At 47.4% G+C, this 15,355-nt stretch overlaps 1 protein-coding gene across 1 annotated transcript in view; it reads left to right on the top strand.

Annotated features, from left to right (window-relative positions):
• The window catches only part of Dpt (dermatopontin), a 29,732-nt gene extending 14,710 nt beyond the window's left edge, over window positions 1-15,022 (top strand). The window contains exons 3-4 of the mRNA XM_042674466.1: window positions 8,054-8,161; window positions 13,943-15,022. Coding sequence (XP_042530400.1) covers window positions 8,054-8,161; window positions 13,943-14,009 — 175 coding nt within the window. The 3' untranslated portion in view covers window positions 14,010-15,022. The remainder of the gene's footprint in view (window positions 1-8,053; window positions 8,162-13,942) is intronic.
• The last annotated feature ends 333 nt before the right edge of the window (window positions 15,023-15,355 follow it).

Below are 15,355 nucleotides of genomic sequence, written 5' to 3'. Positions count from 1 at the left end.
GGAACGAAACCCCTAGGGCATAAATTAGATCTTATTTCTCCCAAAGTCTCAGCACATTGCCTGGCCCAAAATAGACCCTTAATAAATGTGTCAGACAAATAACGGCAGCCCGTGGACCTCTAGGAACAGTCATAATAATGGAACCCCGCATTGAAATGGTCCTTTTTTATAGTTGGTAAGGACTTTGTGGACATTATTTTATTTGAATTTTTGAATAGCCCTGCAGAGGCAAGTAAAGACTTTTCCTGACCCTTCACACAGCAAAACACTGGTAACTCTGATGGTTGAAAGCTTCTTTGTATCCTATTAATGGCTTGAATTACCTTCCCCAGAAGGGCACACAGGCGTGGGGACCGCTTCCCTCCTCCCGCATTGAAAGCGATCCCACAGCATGGGGTCCAAGGCTGTTCCGAAGGAGCTAAGAGAATGTCCAGCACCTCTAGGCTTGTGAGCATTTAAGGATTCAGAAAACTCATCACTCTAGGCTGGGGGAAAAACAAAAAGTCATCCACCAATTCCCACAGGAGTGTGAGATTTGTTTGTTTGGTGGGATCCAAGGTGCTGGCTCCTTTCAGGCTGGGCGGTTTCTTGTTGAACTCTGGCAAGAAAGTGAATTCCTGGCAGATGTGGACATGCTCTTACTAATGTTTCTCATTGGGTAGAAGGGCTATGCACATTGTATGCATAGTTATTTGTAGAGAAGAAGTCCAATTCTCTGTCCAGCGGTCTGTAAACCACAAACACATGTCGCTGAAGCCGCCACAGGCCTTTGGAGATGGTGTCCATTCCCCTCCTCCCAGCACCGCTGTTGCACGCTCCCCACCGCCCCGACCCTGGCCAGGTGAGTTCCGCGTGTCCCAGGAACAGAAGCCTTTGAATTAAGCGACTTCGTTGTGCACGCCACGGCTGTTGTCTATGCCCATGGTCTCTCCGAGGTTCACTGGATAACACATTTGACAACATCAGTGTAGGTGGTCTCCGCACTGTTTTTCGTCACTAAGATTCTCTGACTCGGGCTTTTCTTTCTCCAGTGTCTGCCTCCTCCTCTCCCTGAGACCCCCCCCCATTCAGTCCTAAACAGGAGAGTGTTTTTCCTTAATTCCTGGATTGCTGTGGTCAACAAAAGCAGAATCAGCGAAGCAACGCCCTTTGTCTGTTCTCTGCAAGCCCACAGCACCTAATCATCGAGCTCCTGACCTCTTGGTCCAGATTTTAGTACCAGATGAGGTAGATTTCGCAAGACCGGCCCTGTAATAGGGGATGGGAGATGGAGGAAGAGCTCACACGTCCTTCTAATGAGGTGTCTGTCACCTCTGACGGCCTCCCGCAGCACAATTGCCAGGGGGCTGAGAAGGACAGATTCTCTGCGCAAGCAGGCAGCTGTTATTAGAGAGCTGGAGTTGTCTGTGTTTGGAGAAAGCAGGGCTGGTTGTTACACCTGAGAGGGTTTAGATCCTCTGTGACAACTGATACCACTGCTAAACTCTCCTTGTGGCAGACAACAAACAGCCCCTCTGGGCATGCGCAAAATCCCCCTTCCCTTTCATCAGCTGGAGTGGCTGGTGCAATTACCGACCGTGTGGGCCATGTGGGCGTGCGTTTGCTGGCTTGTGCAGCAGGAGCACCTCTCTGCCTCTGCTCAAACCTCGGAGAGGCAGGCGGCCGATTGTCGGAGTAGCAGCGAACTCAAAGCCAGTCCCTCTCAACTACATGATGACCACCTGCTGCTTCCTACTGCTCTTGACTCCAGTCAAGAGCCACTGGTTCTTTCCTCCATTGGTCTCATCAGCTACTGAATGGACATAAAATACAAAGTAGGTACAATACACAGATTTAGGTTGAGTTCCTAATAGTGAGAACGATGCTAATAAAATGTGTTTAGTAATGTTTACCCAGTGCTCACGGGTTAGTGCATTGCTTCTTCACATAGACATTATGATACCATTACGTGTCCCTCGACCTTCACATGGTTGGCATAGTACCAAACCCCCTCTCAGTCTAGGTGAGGTACAGCAATGGGCATCGAATGGTAAAAACAGAAGAGACAGTAGTTGCTTATGCTGGAGGGAAGAGGTTGGAGGTGCAGTGGCCCCGGGAGGAGTGCTAGCCATTGTATGATGCCATACAGTGGATGAAAGGCCGCGGGAGCTCCAACAGAAGTTGCTGTTGCCGCCCCTGGCCTGGACAGAGTGCGGAGTTCAGTTCCACGAGAGCACCTTGAAAGGCGTTTAAGGACCATCCTCCCCTCATGGAAGCCACAGACATTCCTCAGCTGTGCTCCTCGTGTCGCGATACATATCTGAACGGGTCGAAATTTGAACTCCCCAAATGCCGGATGTGAATGCTTGACATTCTCGCTCGCATGGCAGGGCTCAGGCTGTCTATGCAGAGAAAGGCATTTGGGCGACTGCAGAAATTCTGGCCATCCACATCCCTGGGGGAAGCCAGAATGCTTGCTTCTTGGTATCCATTGTTTCTTTGTGTCCACTAGTTTCCTTGTATCCAGGACATTTGGGCTTTATGTCCTATGAGAATGAACTGAATGCTAAAAAGTATCTTGGAAAACACGTGCAGAGGGATTTTGTTGCAATATTTCCATACATACCTTTTTCCATCTATACATTCTTTTCTCTCTCTGTTTTATATATATATATATATATATATATATGTATATATATATATATATACACACACACACACACACACACACATATACACACACACACACACACACACACACATACATAGTGCAAAGGGGTTTTGTTGAGATATTTCCATATATTCCTTTTTCCATATATGTATCTCTCTCTCTCTCTCTCTCTCTCTCTCTCTATATATATATATATATATATATATATATTAGTTGTGCAAAGGGGTTTTGCTGAGATATTTCCATATACACCTATCATGCGTCCTGGTCACGTTCACCCTCTGTCCTTCACCTCTCTCTCCTCACCCTCTTTCTAAAACAACTTCCATAGGTTCCATTGTTCTGTGTACTTCAACCATATTAACCCTTCTTCAGTCTCTTCCCATGCCCAACACACCTGTTCTCTACACTCCTGGCCTCCATTTTGGAGATATTTTAATTGTCCAGGGAGTCTCACTGTGGCTTCACACACATGCATCCATTATAGTTGGCTCAGATTAACCCGCTCTATTGCTCCCTCCTTCCCTCACCCACTCCCTCTCTTCTCTCTACATTTGCACTCACATTCTGTAGCTATTTCTCCACCCACCAATTGTATCTTATTTCTAAAAGGCCGCCTCCGTTCCATCATTCTGGTTTGTTAAACCCTAAACAGGGCCAGGAGTCTGCCCTGTTTCATGCGCTCACTGGTAGGAGATGTGAATATTCCCAGGGTGATGTGGAATGAGCCATTTACCCCAAGTCTCTGCATGCCACCAATGGATGGAGCTCAACGCTGTGGCTTGACTTTTGGTCTAATCCCTTAGTAAATCAACAGGGTCTAGTACAGGTGGTTTTTCACACAATCTTTGGCTCAGTCACTTTATGTTGAAATCACAACTGGAATTTTGCTGCATAAAATGCACTTCCTTCTAGAAACAAATTGTATTTCTCTTCCACTCCTCAAAGTGGGTGTGATAGCAAATACCCAACTTCAGCTCTGTGTTCTGTTCTAAGCCATGGCACTTCTCAGAACTCAGCAGTCTATGACTTTGTATTGGTCAGCAAATGACCACTGAGGGAGCCTAGGTCTGTTGGTAGCTTGGGCACCCTAACCCTCTTAGATGGCACTGTTAGGGGAGGAACACGAGGCAAAGGCCTGTATGCCCATGATTAGATAAAATAATAGTTATCAAAATCAACTGCAGGAAATGGAAACAAGAGTTTTTTTCTTCATTGGTGTTTTTGTTTTCTTCTTTCTGTCTTGTTTGTTCATGTATCTCTCTTCGGGAGTGTATTGGGGGCCCAGAAACAGAGGGACAAAGGGTGAACAAATGCAGCAGTGGTACTCATTAGACACAATGTAGAAAATGAGCTGTACGACTTGTGGGTGGGGACAGGAGGGAAAAACTGGGCGAGAACAAGGGAAGGGGTGACACTGCCCCAAAAGAAATGTAGTCATCACCTGACGGATGTAACTGTAGCCCCTCTGCGTAGCGCCTTTATAATAACACTATAAAATCAAAAATAAAGAATCTTAGGTGGGAGAGCTTTATATCAACCTGAAAAAGTACCTTCAATTCAAACTGGGTTTTTTTTTTTTTTTTTAGTTCATAGCTAAAATCAGATGTAATTTTTTTTCATCTTGTTCAACCCTGTCTAACACAAGAAGTTGTCTTATGTTAATAAGTGCTCTCTTAGCTTTGGAGCAATTGTTTCTCTTCTTGCCAGCAGACACTGAGAAAAGTATGGGGAAATGAAACATTATCCCCTACTAGGCAAATATAGCCAAAATACTTTATGTACTTGCATGAAAATAGACCAGTGAAGCTTGCTGAGACTGGTTTGAGAAGGTAAAAGGGAAGAGGGAAAATGACAAAAGCGCTGATTCCACTCAAGTTGTTTGCGAGCATTACACGAGCAGGTTAAAGCGAAACCTTGTGCAACTGATTCTTGCTAAGAAAACATGAAAAAAATTACACCCTCATAGACAATAAACATCCATCTGACAGTGAACATGGACACAAACACATACACGCACGCATGTGTGCGTGCGCGCACACATACACACACACACACACACACACCATAAAGTAGGTTTTTGAAAGCAGATAAGACTCCTTACAGTGCTTCTTAAGTGCTTTAAAAATGAACTCATTTCAATCATCTGAAAAAAAGATCCTTTCTGACCTGCCTTCATCTTTCTCTTGCCAAACCAAAGGCTTGTTTGTTTTAATTGGTCCAGAAATGGTGGCAATGCCCAGTAGGAAGTGGCTTTGCCGAAAATCTGCCTGACCTGACCTAGTAATTCACCAGAAAGCTGGAGCCGGTGAATTCTTCCCCCACTCCCCCTCAGGGTGGCTAAGATCACAGCAGATGAAGCCCTGATCATTCTATTTCTTTGTATATCTAGATCTGAAAGTTTAAACTCATTGTTCTCTTTGAGTATCTATTACTAGGACTTGCATTTATTAGGACTGTGTGTGTGTGTGTGTGTGTGTGTATGTGTGTGTGTGAGAGAGAGAGAGAGAGAGTATGCTTGTGTATACATACGTAGAAGCACATGCATATGTGTAGAGGATGATATGAAGAACTAAATTCAAAAAATGTAACAATCCTGACTCACATTGAAACCAAAGTTTTTGCTGTGGATAATGTTTGGGACATTGTCTTCCTACTAATGATTGAGTCTATTTCTCTGTGTTTTTCATTTCACGAAGTACGCGTGACTTCCATCAATGTCCATTTTAACCCAGGGATCTGGGTAAACTAGTCTAAACTTGATCTCATGGTTTATGATGACAATGAATCAACAACCACCACAAAATAAAAAATAACAAAGAAAGAAGCAAAAGAAAAACCTAAACCTGGCTGGGACAGAGATGGAAACATACCAAGGAACACATATCACCTTCTTCAGGATATTCTGGAATCTAACGGACAGCAAGATCTGCTCTGCAAAAAGGCTTCTAAGAAAAACTGTTGAGCTGACAGGAAGCTCCTGCCTGTTCTTTACCAAACACAAAGAGACAGGGAATCTTAGCTAGAAAACATTGGATGATGTTTTCCACCCTTGGAATCTTAAACTTCTTTTCACTTTCTCATTTTTCACTGAAAGCAGATCTGAGTGGTCAAGAAAAACTTAAGAAGAATGTAGCCCAATTATTTTCAAATGGATTTGGCAGTTGGATTTAACCTAATTTGTTATTGCCAAATAGAGATACTACCTTGGCAGAAATACAAATGTTGGAAAAATATTTTTTGTGCCAGTACCGGGTCTTGAAGTCAGGGTCATGGTCTAGCTTAGCTTTTCCACTCAAGGCTAGTGCTCTACTACTTGATTCAGATCTCCATTTCTGGCTTTTTAGTGATTAACTGTAGGTAAGAAAAGTCTCACAGACTTTTCTGCCCAGGCTGGTTTTGAACTGTAGTCCTCAGATATCAGCTTCTTGATTATAGCTAAGAATTAGGTATGAGCCACTGGTGCCTAGTTTGAAAAATCACTTTTATATATTGTATCCAAAGAGTGCTTCCATAATATTCTAGAAAAGATACTATGTTCTCTGAAATGAGTAGAATGCCCCAGACCCTGTTTACATTACTCAAGTTTTCAACAATCCCCCCTTTCTTTGGGTCAACTTTAGTATAGTCTTTATTAGACTCCTGAGAGATCACAAACCAAAGGGACTGATTAAGGCCTTCTTATGTCCATTTATGAGCTATTTACCTTATGTTTTCATTGCGAATCAGTAGTGCTGCTTCCAGATCCCTTTAGAAACACAAGGTGGGTTTTTCCTTTCCCTTCATGATCACATCAAGCAAAAATATGCAATCTACTCTGTTCTGACTTGTCCTAACAGTATCATTATGTCCTAAGACGAATGGAAAAACAAGGACAAATAAGGGGAAAGAATGGTTATGAAAGGGAATAGCATTTAGAGTGCTGGCTAATTCTTCATCCTTTTGAGCTAACCATTAATTTTGCTGAACCTAAGCACTGAGATCTTCGTGGGACCCCTTCCATGGGACCCCTTCCAGTTATAAAGCAAGTTTTTTCCAACTTTCATGATAATCTTTATAATCTTAAGAGAAAGATCATTGGTCTGCAGAAGGGAAGAGCTTTCTTTCTTTGATACACTATGGCAAACCTAAATTCCAATGAAATCATTGAAACTTGCTACTCAGCTGTTTGACAAGCAGCATTTGGGAAGACCCTCAGAGTCAAAACCTTCATGAGAACTAGGAGATTTTAGATTTATTCTAGAAGGAACCACAATGAGTCCTCTAGAGAATCAATCACATACTAGGAGATCCAATATTGACTCAATCTTGGAAGGAATAAGAAGGGGGAAAAAGAAGAAAGGAAGGAAGAAGAAGAGAAGGAGGGGAAAAGGGGGAGGAGGAAAAAAGAGGAAGAAGATGACAACGATGAAACAAAATAGCTTCTCATAACCCTGTCCTGCCACATACCATTATATCATATATATTTTTATTAGTAGCAGTAAGATTTCTATATGATGATTGTTTCTCTTTAGAGCTTGAACTCAGGGCCTGGGTGCTGTTCTCAAGCTGCTTCTGCTCAAGACTAGTGCTGTCTACCACCTGAGCCACGGCACTCCTTCTGGCTTTTTCTGAGTAGCTTATTGAAGATGAGTCTCACCGACTTTTCTACCTTTCCTACCACAATCCTCAGATCTCAGTCTCCTGAGGAGCTAGGTTTACAGGTGTGAGCCACCAGCACCCAGCCACTTTCATTCTTTTATAGATCAGGAAACAGATTGGTTTTCTCAAAGCCATTTATTTATTAACAAATACTCACTATGTACTTTAGCCGCTTGAAAAACGTAGACAGACGAAATTTCTCCCTTTGTTAAAGTCTACATTTTAGTTACATAGTTCTAACACCTTTTGATTATTAGTTATAATAAGAAATATACAAACTACCACAGAATATTTGTATCATATAAATACATACATATCTTTGAAAAAATTCCACCCACATGAATCTACCTTTATTGCATTACAATGACTCATCTGGATGTGTTTCCATTTTTATTTTATTTCTCCAATTTCACTGATTTTATGATCTAATAGTGAGTCATAATCCATAGTTTGAAAACATTGTCTTAGGTGAGTTGGCTGGAGTTGGAGTTCATATGAATATTATTCAATAGTGCTTCAAAGCCTGCAGAGTTAGCCGCATGCCTCCCAGCATACAGCTTCGTGGTCAGGAAGAGAAAGGTGAACAGCAGAAGAGTACTACCTTTTTCCAGCCAGGGATGGAGGCTGGGATGAGTGGAAGGCGGTTTAGATCACCCAAGATGTTCTCAGACTTAATCTCTTTTTCATGCATGACTTGTGTTAGCTGCAGGGGTACATTGTGTTTATTGGCTTCTCCGGTAACCTTGTGTTCCCTCCGCACAGGCTGACAACCGAGTACCCGGGCCACTATGGGGAGGACATGGACATGATTTCCTATGACTATGAGTACTACATGAGAGGCGCCACCACCACTTTCTCTGCCGTGGAAAGGTGAGCAGGATGACCTTTGCCAGCGGGTATCGGTTTACAGAAGACGGGGATCCTGTGTGCCGAAATCCTTGCCTGGGGGTTCCCCTGGTTTTAGTTTCCTATTTCACGAAGGATTTACCAAAGGACTGGCTGGACGGCATCAGGCACCCAGAGGGGCAGCGCCCGCAGGAGTGCACCTGACAAGGCAGCCAGCTCCTCCCCAGAATCGAGCGCGGGCTCCGGGCCCAGCCCTGGACTTGCTATCCCTGACTTAGTGTTTCAGGATCTCCCGACAGTCAGTGTCAAAGAGCACGTGTCCAAAAGAGAGAGCGAAATGGCGAGAGAAGCAGACCAGACCCTCTGTAGCCCCGGGCTCCACGGGTCACCCCTTCAGGCTGTAGGAAAGAGAGAGAGGAGAAGAGGAAAGGGAGGAAAGACACACATAAAGCCCACCCACCTGGGCCTTTCGCGCTGCTGCTACACAGCACCTTAGACTGACGGATTTTCCAGCAATGAGGAGTCATCGCTCCCAGAGCTGGAAGCTGGAAAATCCGAGCTCAGGATCACAGCAAATGTGACGTCCGGTGCGGGCTCTCTCCTTCAGACACCCACTGGGTTCTAGGTCTTGGCGGAGGGAACATCAGCACACGTCATCATCTTTATAAGGGCATCCATCCGCTCATGAGGGTGAGCCCGTATAACTCAAGCCCCCCCCCAAACCCCCCCTTAACCATTACATTGGATGTTGGGTTCCAACAAATAATTTTAAAGGAATATTAGCGTTCATACCATAGTACCTACTAGCCACATGTAGAAACAGAAGACTCATGGGTCATTCATTGATACAGCTAAAATTTTTATTTAAAAATAGATTTTTTAAAAGAATAGGGCACTGTTTTTTTATTCCTTTTCTCATAATCATCCTTGTAACTCTCTTTTAAATACATTAGAACAATAAGAAGAAAGCAAGAACAGAATTCCTGTAAATATAGTCCTTACACACAGCTGGTCTCCAGCCAGCCCCTCTATTAACTTACAGAGAGGTGTGAATAAATGTCAGAAAGTAAAAGTCGCTTTGACCACTTTTAGTTAGGTGATAATCACATTATGCAAAAGTGAATTCCTGGAAAGTTACCAATACGTATTTTGCAAACTGAATAAAGCTTCCAATAAGTCACTAGATAATGAGGTTAGGATAAATTTGAGTGTGGTTTTGTCTATTATGTTTCCAAATGAAGTTGCATTTTGTTTAACTTATTGAATATGGCATGCAATTTCCTATGGAAAAGATTTATTTATTTGTTTGTTTGTTTATTATCAGACTCCATAAGCAAAAATTCCATGTTTACCTATAGGAGAACACCCTGAGTTTTCCCACATTGCTTATTTTTGCTTTACATGAAGCTTTAACTGTTACCTATTTCTCAGAAACAACCATTTAGAATGAGAATATCAGTTACACTAAAACTCATTTCATCTTTGGGAAGAAATAACTGAACGGTAGGACATGCACAACAAAAATACTGAAGAAAATGAAGCAAAAGCAAAGCCCTGGGAACTCAGAGAATATGGAAGCGCGTCTTAGTTACCAGGGAAGTATTCCCTGGAGTGCAAAACTTAGTAGCAGTATAACAGGGTAATCAATAGTGTCCCCAGGTCCCAAAGGAAACTCGCTTTGTGTTTCTTGGTTTAAAGGATAGGAAACAATGAAGAAAGAATTTCATCCAAAAATATTACAAAAGAAATAGATTTAGTTAATTAAAATGCCCAACTTCTGGTAGATTGGGAATTTTCAGTTATTTGGATAACAGAACCATGGAAACTGAGAGATGCCCCCCCACGAGGAAATGAGTCCCCCCACCAGGAAACGAGCCCCCCACCAGGAAACGAGCCCCCCACGAGGAAATGAGTCCCCCCACCCAGGAAAACGAGCCCCCCACCAGGAAACGAGCCCCCCACGAGGAAAGGAGTCCCCCCACCAAGGAAAACGAGCCCCCCACCAAGGAAAACAAGCCCCCCACCAGGAAACGAGTCCCCCCACCAAGGAAAACGAGCCCCCCACCAGGAAACGAGCCCCCCACGAGGAAAGGAGTCCCCCCACCAAGGAAAACGAGCCCCCCACCAGGAAACGAGTCCCCCACCAGGAAACGAGCCCCCCACGAGGAAACGAGTCCCCCACGAGGAAACGAGCCCCCCACGAGGAAACGAGCCCCCCCACGAGGAAACGAGTCCCCCCACCAGGAAACGAGTCCCCCCACGAGGAAACGAGCCCCCCACTAAGGAAAACGAGCCCCCCACGAGGAAACGAGCCCCCCACGAGGAAACGAGTCCCCCACCAGGAAACGAGTCCCCCACGAGGAAACGAGCCCCCCACGAGGAAACGAGCCCCCCACCAGGAAACGAGCCCCCCACCAGGAAACGAGCCCCCCACGAGGAAACGAGTCCCCCACCAGGAAACGAGCCCCCCACCAGGAAACGAGCCCCCCACGAGGAAACGAGTCCCCCCACCAGGAAACGAGCCCCCCACGAGGAAACGAGCCCCCCACGAGGAAACGAGTCCCCCCACCAGGAAACGAGCCCCCCACGAGGAAACGAGCCCCCCACCAGGAAACGAGCCCCCCACCAGGAAACGAGTCCCCCACCAGGAAACGAGTCCCCCACCAGGAAACGAGTCCCCCCACCAGGAAACGAGTCCCCCACCAGGAAACGAGTCCCCCACCAGGAAACGAGCCCCCCACCAGGAAACGAGTCCCCCCACCAGGAAACGAGTCCCCCACGAGGAAACGAGTCCCCCCACCAGGAAACGAGCCCCCCACGAGGAAACGAGCCCCCCACGAGGAAACGAGTCCCCCCACGAGGAAACGAGTCCCCCACCAGGAAACGAGTCCCCCCACCAGGAAACGAGCCCCCCACGAGGAAACGAGTCCCCCACGAGGAAACGAGCCCCCCACCAGGAAACGAGCCCCCCACCAGGAAACGAGCCCCCCACGAGGAAACGAGCCCCCCATGAGGAAACGAGCCCCCCACGAGGAAACGAGCCCCCCACCAGGAAACGAGCCCCCCACGAGGAAACGAGCCCCCCACGAGGAAACGAGCCCCCCACCAGGAAACGAGCCCCCCACCAGGAAACGAGCCCCCCACGAGGAAACGAGCCCCCCACCAGGAAACGAGCCCCCCACCAGGAAACGAGTCCCCCACCAGGAAACGAGTCCCCCACCAGGAAACGAGTCCCCCCACCAGGAAACGAGTCCCCCACCAGGAAACGAGCCCCCCACGAGGAAACGAGCCCCCCACGAGGAAACGAGTCCCCCCACGAGGAAACGAGTCCCCCACCAGGAAACGAGCCCCCCACCAGGAAACGAGTCCCCCCACCAGGAAACGAGTCCCCCCACGAGGAAACGAGCCCCCCACCGAGGAAAACGAGCCCCCCACCAGGAAAAGAGCCCCCCACGAGGAAAGGAGTCCCCCCACCAAGGAAAACGAGCCCCCCACCAGGAAACGAGCCCCCCACGAGGAAATGAGTCCCCCCACCAAGGAAAACGAGCCCCCCACCAGGAAACGAGTCCCCCCACGAGGAAATGAGCCCCCCACGAGGAAACGAGCCCCCCACCAGGAAACGAGCCCCCCACGAGGAAACGAGCCCCCCACCAGGAAACGAGTCCCCCACGAGGAAACGAGTCCCCCCACGAGGAAACGAGTCCCCCACCAGGAAACGAGCCCCCCACGAGGAAACGAGTCCCCCCACCAGGAAACGAGCCCCCCACGAGGAAACGAGCCCCCCACGAGGAAACGAGTCCCCCACCAGGAAACGAGCCCCCCACGAGGAAACGAGTCCCCCCACGAGGAAACGAGCCCCCCACGAGGAAAGGAGTCCCCCCACCAGGAAACGAGCCCCCCACCAGGAAACGAGCCCCCCACGAGGAAACGAGCCCCCCACGAGGAAAGGAGTCCCCCCACCAGGAAACGAGCCCCCCACGAGGAAACGAGCCCCCCACGAGGAAACGAGTCCCCCACCAGGAAACGAGTCCCCCCACCAGGAAACGAGTCCCCCCACGAGGAAACGAGCCCCCCACGAGGAAACGAGCCCCCCACGAGGAAACGAGCCCCCCACGAGGAAACGAGCCTGCCCGCGTTGCTGCTGTCGCTCATCTCCAGCGCGTAGACTCCCCATCTGGGTTTTCTCCATTCTTCTGAAGATAGTGAAGTTCCCAAGATGGGGAAATGCTGTCAGTGCAAGGGCTCTCCTCCTCACCTCTCCAGGATTCCTCCTGACGTAGACCCCTCAGCCGACACGGCTTTGACAGCTGGAGCCTGATGCTTCTTCGTTGTTCGATATTATCCTGTGATTCTAGATGGTTAACCTCCACATTAGGTTGCCTCTAGCACCCTGCTCCCAATTGTGGCACTCAAAACTGTTTGGACTTTATAGACCTTGTCATAGATAGATAGATAGATAGATAGATAGATAGATAGATAGATAGATAGAGAGAGAGAGAGAGAGAGATCTAGGATAGCACATGTATCCCTAGTTGGAAACAGCTGTCTTAGAGGATAACCAGATATCTCAGTCCTCTTAGGATTGCTTGTAAATTTTTCTCAATATTAATTAATGGCCTCTGAAAAGAGCTGTACAAATAAAAGATTTGGTGGCTCATACCTGTAATCTTAGCTTTCCAGAAGGCTAAGATCTAGAGGCTAAAATTGGAAGGAATGTATGATTTGAGACTATCAGGGGCAAAAAAGTTTTTGCCAAACTCTATCTCAACCAACCAAGAGCTGAGCATTGTGGCATGTACCTGGCATCCCAGCTCCACGGGAAACATAAAGAGGAGAAGGGAAATCCTGGCCAGTGGGGACATTAATGCAAGAACTTTTTATTTATTTGAAAAATAACCAAAGCAAACAGGCTGAGGTCATGGCTTAAATGGTACAGTACTTGCTTAGCAAATTCCAGGCTCTGAGTTCAAACTCTAATATTATAAAGAGAAAAAAATAAAATTAAAAAAATTCCCGGCCATAGGTTCTTGTTTGTCTTTGCTCCCTGATATTGTAATAAATAAATTGGCCGTAATAAATACATTTATTTAGTAAACAAGCAGAGCATAGTTTGCTAAACATCTTGAAGAAGCCACACCCTCCGTTGCCAATTCTAGGAGCAAATATCAATAAAACTGTCTTGCCCAGCTTCTCAAAGACGTGCGCTGGAGAATTGTGTGCGCAGCTTAAATGAGCACCCAGGAGCAGACACATACTCCATCCCACCTCTTAAACAAATGATAATTCCATTTCCGGTGTGCCAGAGAGCCAGACAGCTTCTTTTTTACTTTAAGCAATTCTAAAGATGTTTCCTCTCACTTTATATCTCTATAAGAAAGCTTTCGGGAGAGAAATGCATAAATACCCTAGAGACCGGTGCAGAATAATGGCTCCACGATGCAAAGAGCCCGGGAGGAAAGGGGTGGCCTTCTAAACAGCTTTCTACAATGAAACGACCACATTAAATAAGCACTTGGATTTCAAACAGCCGCTGACTCCTACACCCTGGACATGCTTGGGGTCAGCGCAGGGCTGACCGCCAGCCACGCCAGGTGCCTGTCACCGAGCATGATTTTAGGTGATGCCTCAGCCTTGTGAAAGTTCTTCAGTTCTCTGCAGACGCCACAGAGGAATCTTCTGGGAACACAGGGAGATCAGGGCCCTTCTGTCCCGGGGTCCCGCCAGCCGCCTCCCTTGCTTCCCTCGCAGGGAATTTTCCTATGACAGGAGCCTGGCTGACATTCATTTCTCACTCTCCTCCCCCAGGGACCGCCAGTGGAAGTTCATCATGTGCCGGATGACCACTTACGACTGCGAATTCGAAAATGTTTAGCTTTGCCAACTTCCAAAGCTGGGCGAAGGAAAGGGGCCACTGGTTCCGAGCGTTTCCATACATTAACTTCAGTTGGGACGCCTATAGCTCCCTGGCTGCTCTCTTTCCTTCCCCCTGAACCGGCAGCTGCGTGGCCAGCCGCCTGGGCCTTACTGACCTAGTATCAGCCATCTACTCAAATCCACAATGAAACCATATTGCTCACTTTCAGCCCATTCCTGACTGACCCTGACAAGTGATGGAGAATAGTTTCTCTGCCTAGCGCACATGTGTGTGTACACACACACACACATGCACACACACGTACACAGCATGCATGCATGTTGGTCCCCAGCCTCCCCCAAGAGCCTTGGGACTGCTTTTCCTGTACAATGAGTTTCAAGTTCAGCATGGTGACCTTGGAGGAAGTGCAGGGCGGAGCTCGAGAAGGAGTGCAGTAGGTGCTCTCTAGCGAGGTCTGGTTGAGTGATTCCAGGGTCCTCACCAAGAGTGTGCTTTCGGCCTGAGGCGACTTGCACCTGCTCTCCCCCCCCCCCCCCCCAGCCACTCCTGCCCCCAACCCCAGGGCTGGCTCTGAGTTCCAAGAGGGAGGGGAGTGGAAAGATTTGCGGGCAGTGCGGAAAGACTTTCAAGAATTCCCTGAACTCAAAGATGGGTGTTAGCGTACTCGGTGATGAAAATGAATTCAGGGCTAGGAAGAACCCATAAGAGGAAGTCTCAGGTAAGAAAACTCACCCCCAGGAGGTCAGAGAATGGGGATCAGGTTGGGAACTTGGAGAGGCTTGGGAAATGGAAAAGGCCATGGAGCCACTGGCAAGCAGAGGCAGCCCCAGGTTCCCAGGAAGGGTGTCTGCATCCCGAAGCCACAGGGCACTGCCGACCACGTCACCCGGCCTGTCGGCTAGCCACTGCCCCCATGCACAGCTGAGAATTGTCCTGTGCAGAGGTAGCACCATCTTTCTTTCTCCTGTGATGTCTCTGCCCCCAGCCTTTTGTACTCTCTTCCTTATAAAACAAATAAAAAATACGAACATTCGCTGTAGTACAAATAGTAAGAGCCTTTTGTGTTTTACTTTCTACGTGTCTCCTTTGTAGTCATTGACCCGTTCTGAAAATACTGCTTAGCATTGCGACGTGTCACAGCACCAGGAAAGCAATGATGTGGATGACGGAGTGGTTGGGGCATAAGATAATCAAAACAAGACCCGATACGTCCTTACTTTACCTAAGGACTGGATGAAAGCTGGAGCCACACGTGTCTGGATTTGAGTTGAGCGTGATTGTTCTTCAGTAGACTTCAAACCATTCACGCCCCATGCATGTCAGGTATCATGTTAGCCAAAAGA

Source organism: Dipodomys spectabilis, unplaced genomic scaffold, assembly GCF_019054845.1.
Source record: "Dipodomys spectabilis isolate Male_0828 unplaced genomic scaffold, ASM1905484v1 ptg000019l, whole genome shotgun sequence".
NCBI classification, from domain to species: domain Eukaryota; kingdom Metazoa; phylum Chordata; class Mammalia; order Rodentia; family Heteromyidae; genus Dipodomys; species Dipodomys spectabilis.
Note: the sequence above shows the minus strand (reverse complement) of the source record. Positions and strands in the feature narration are given on the sequence as shown.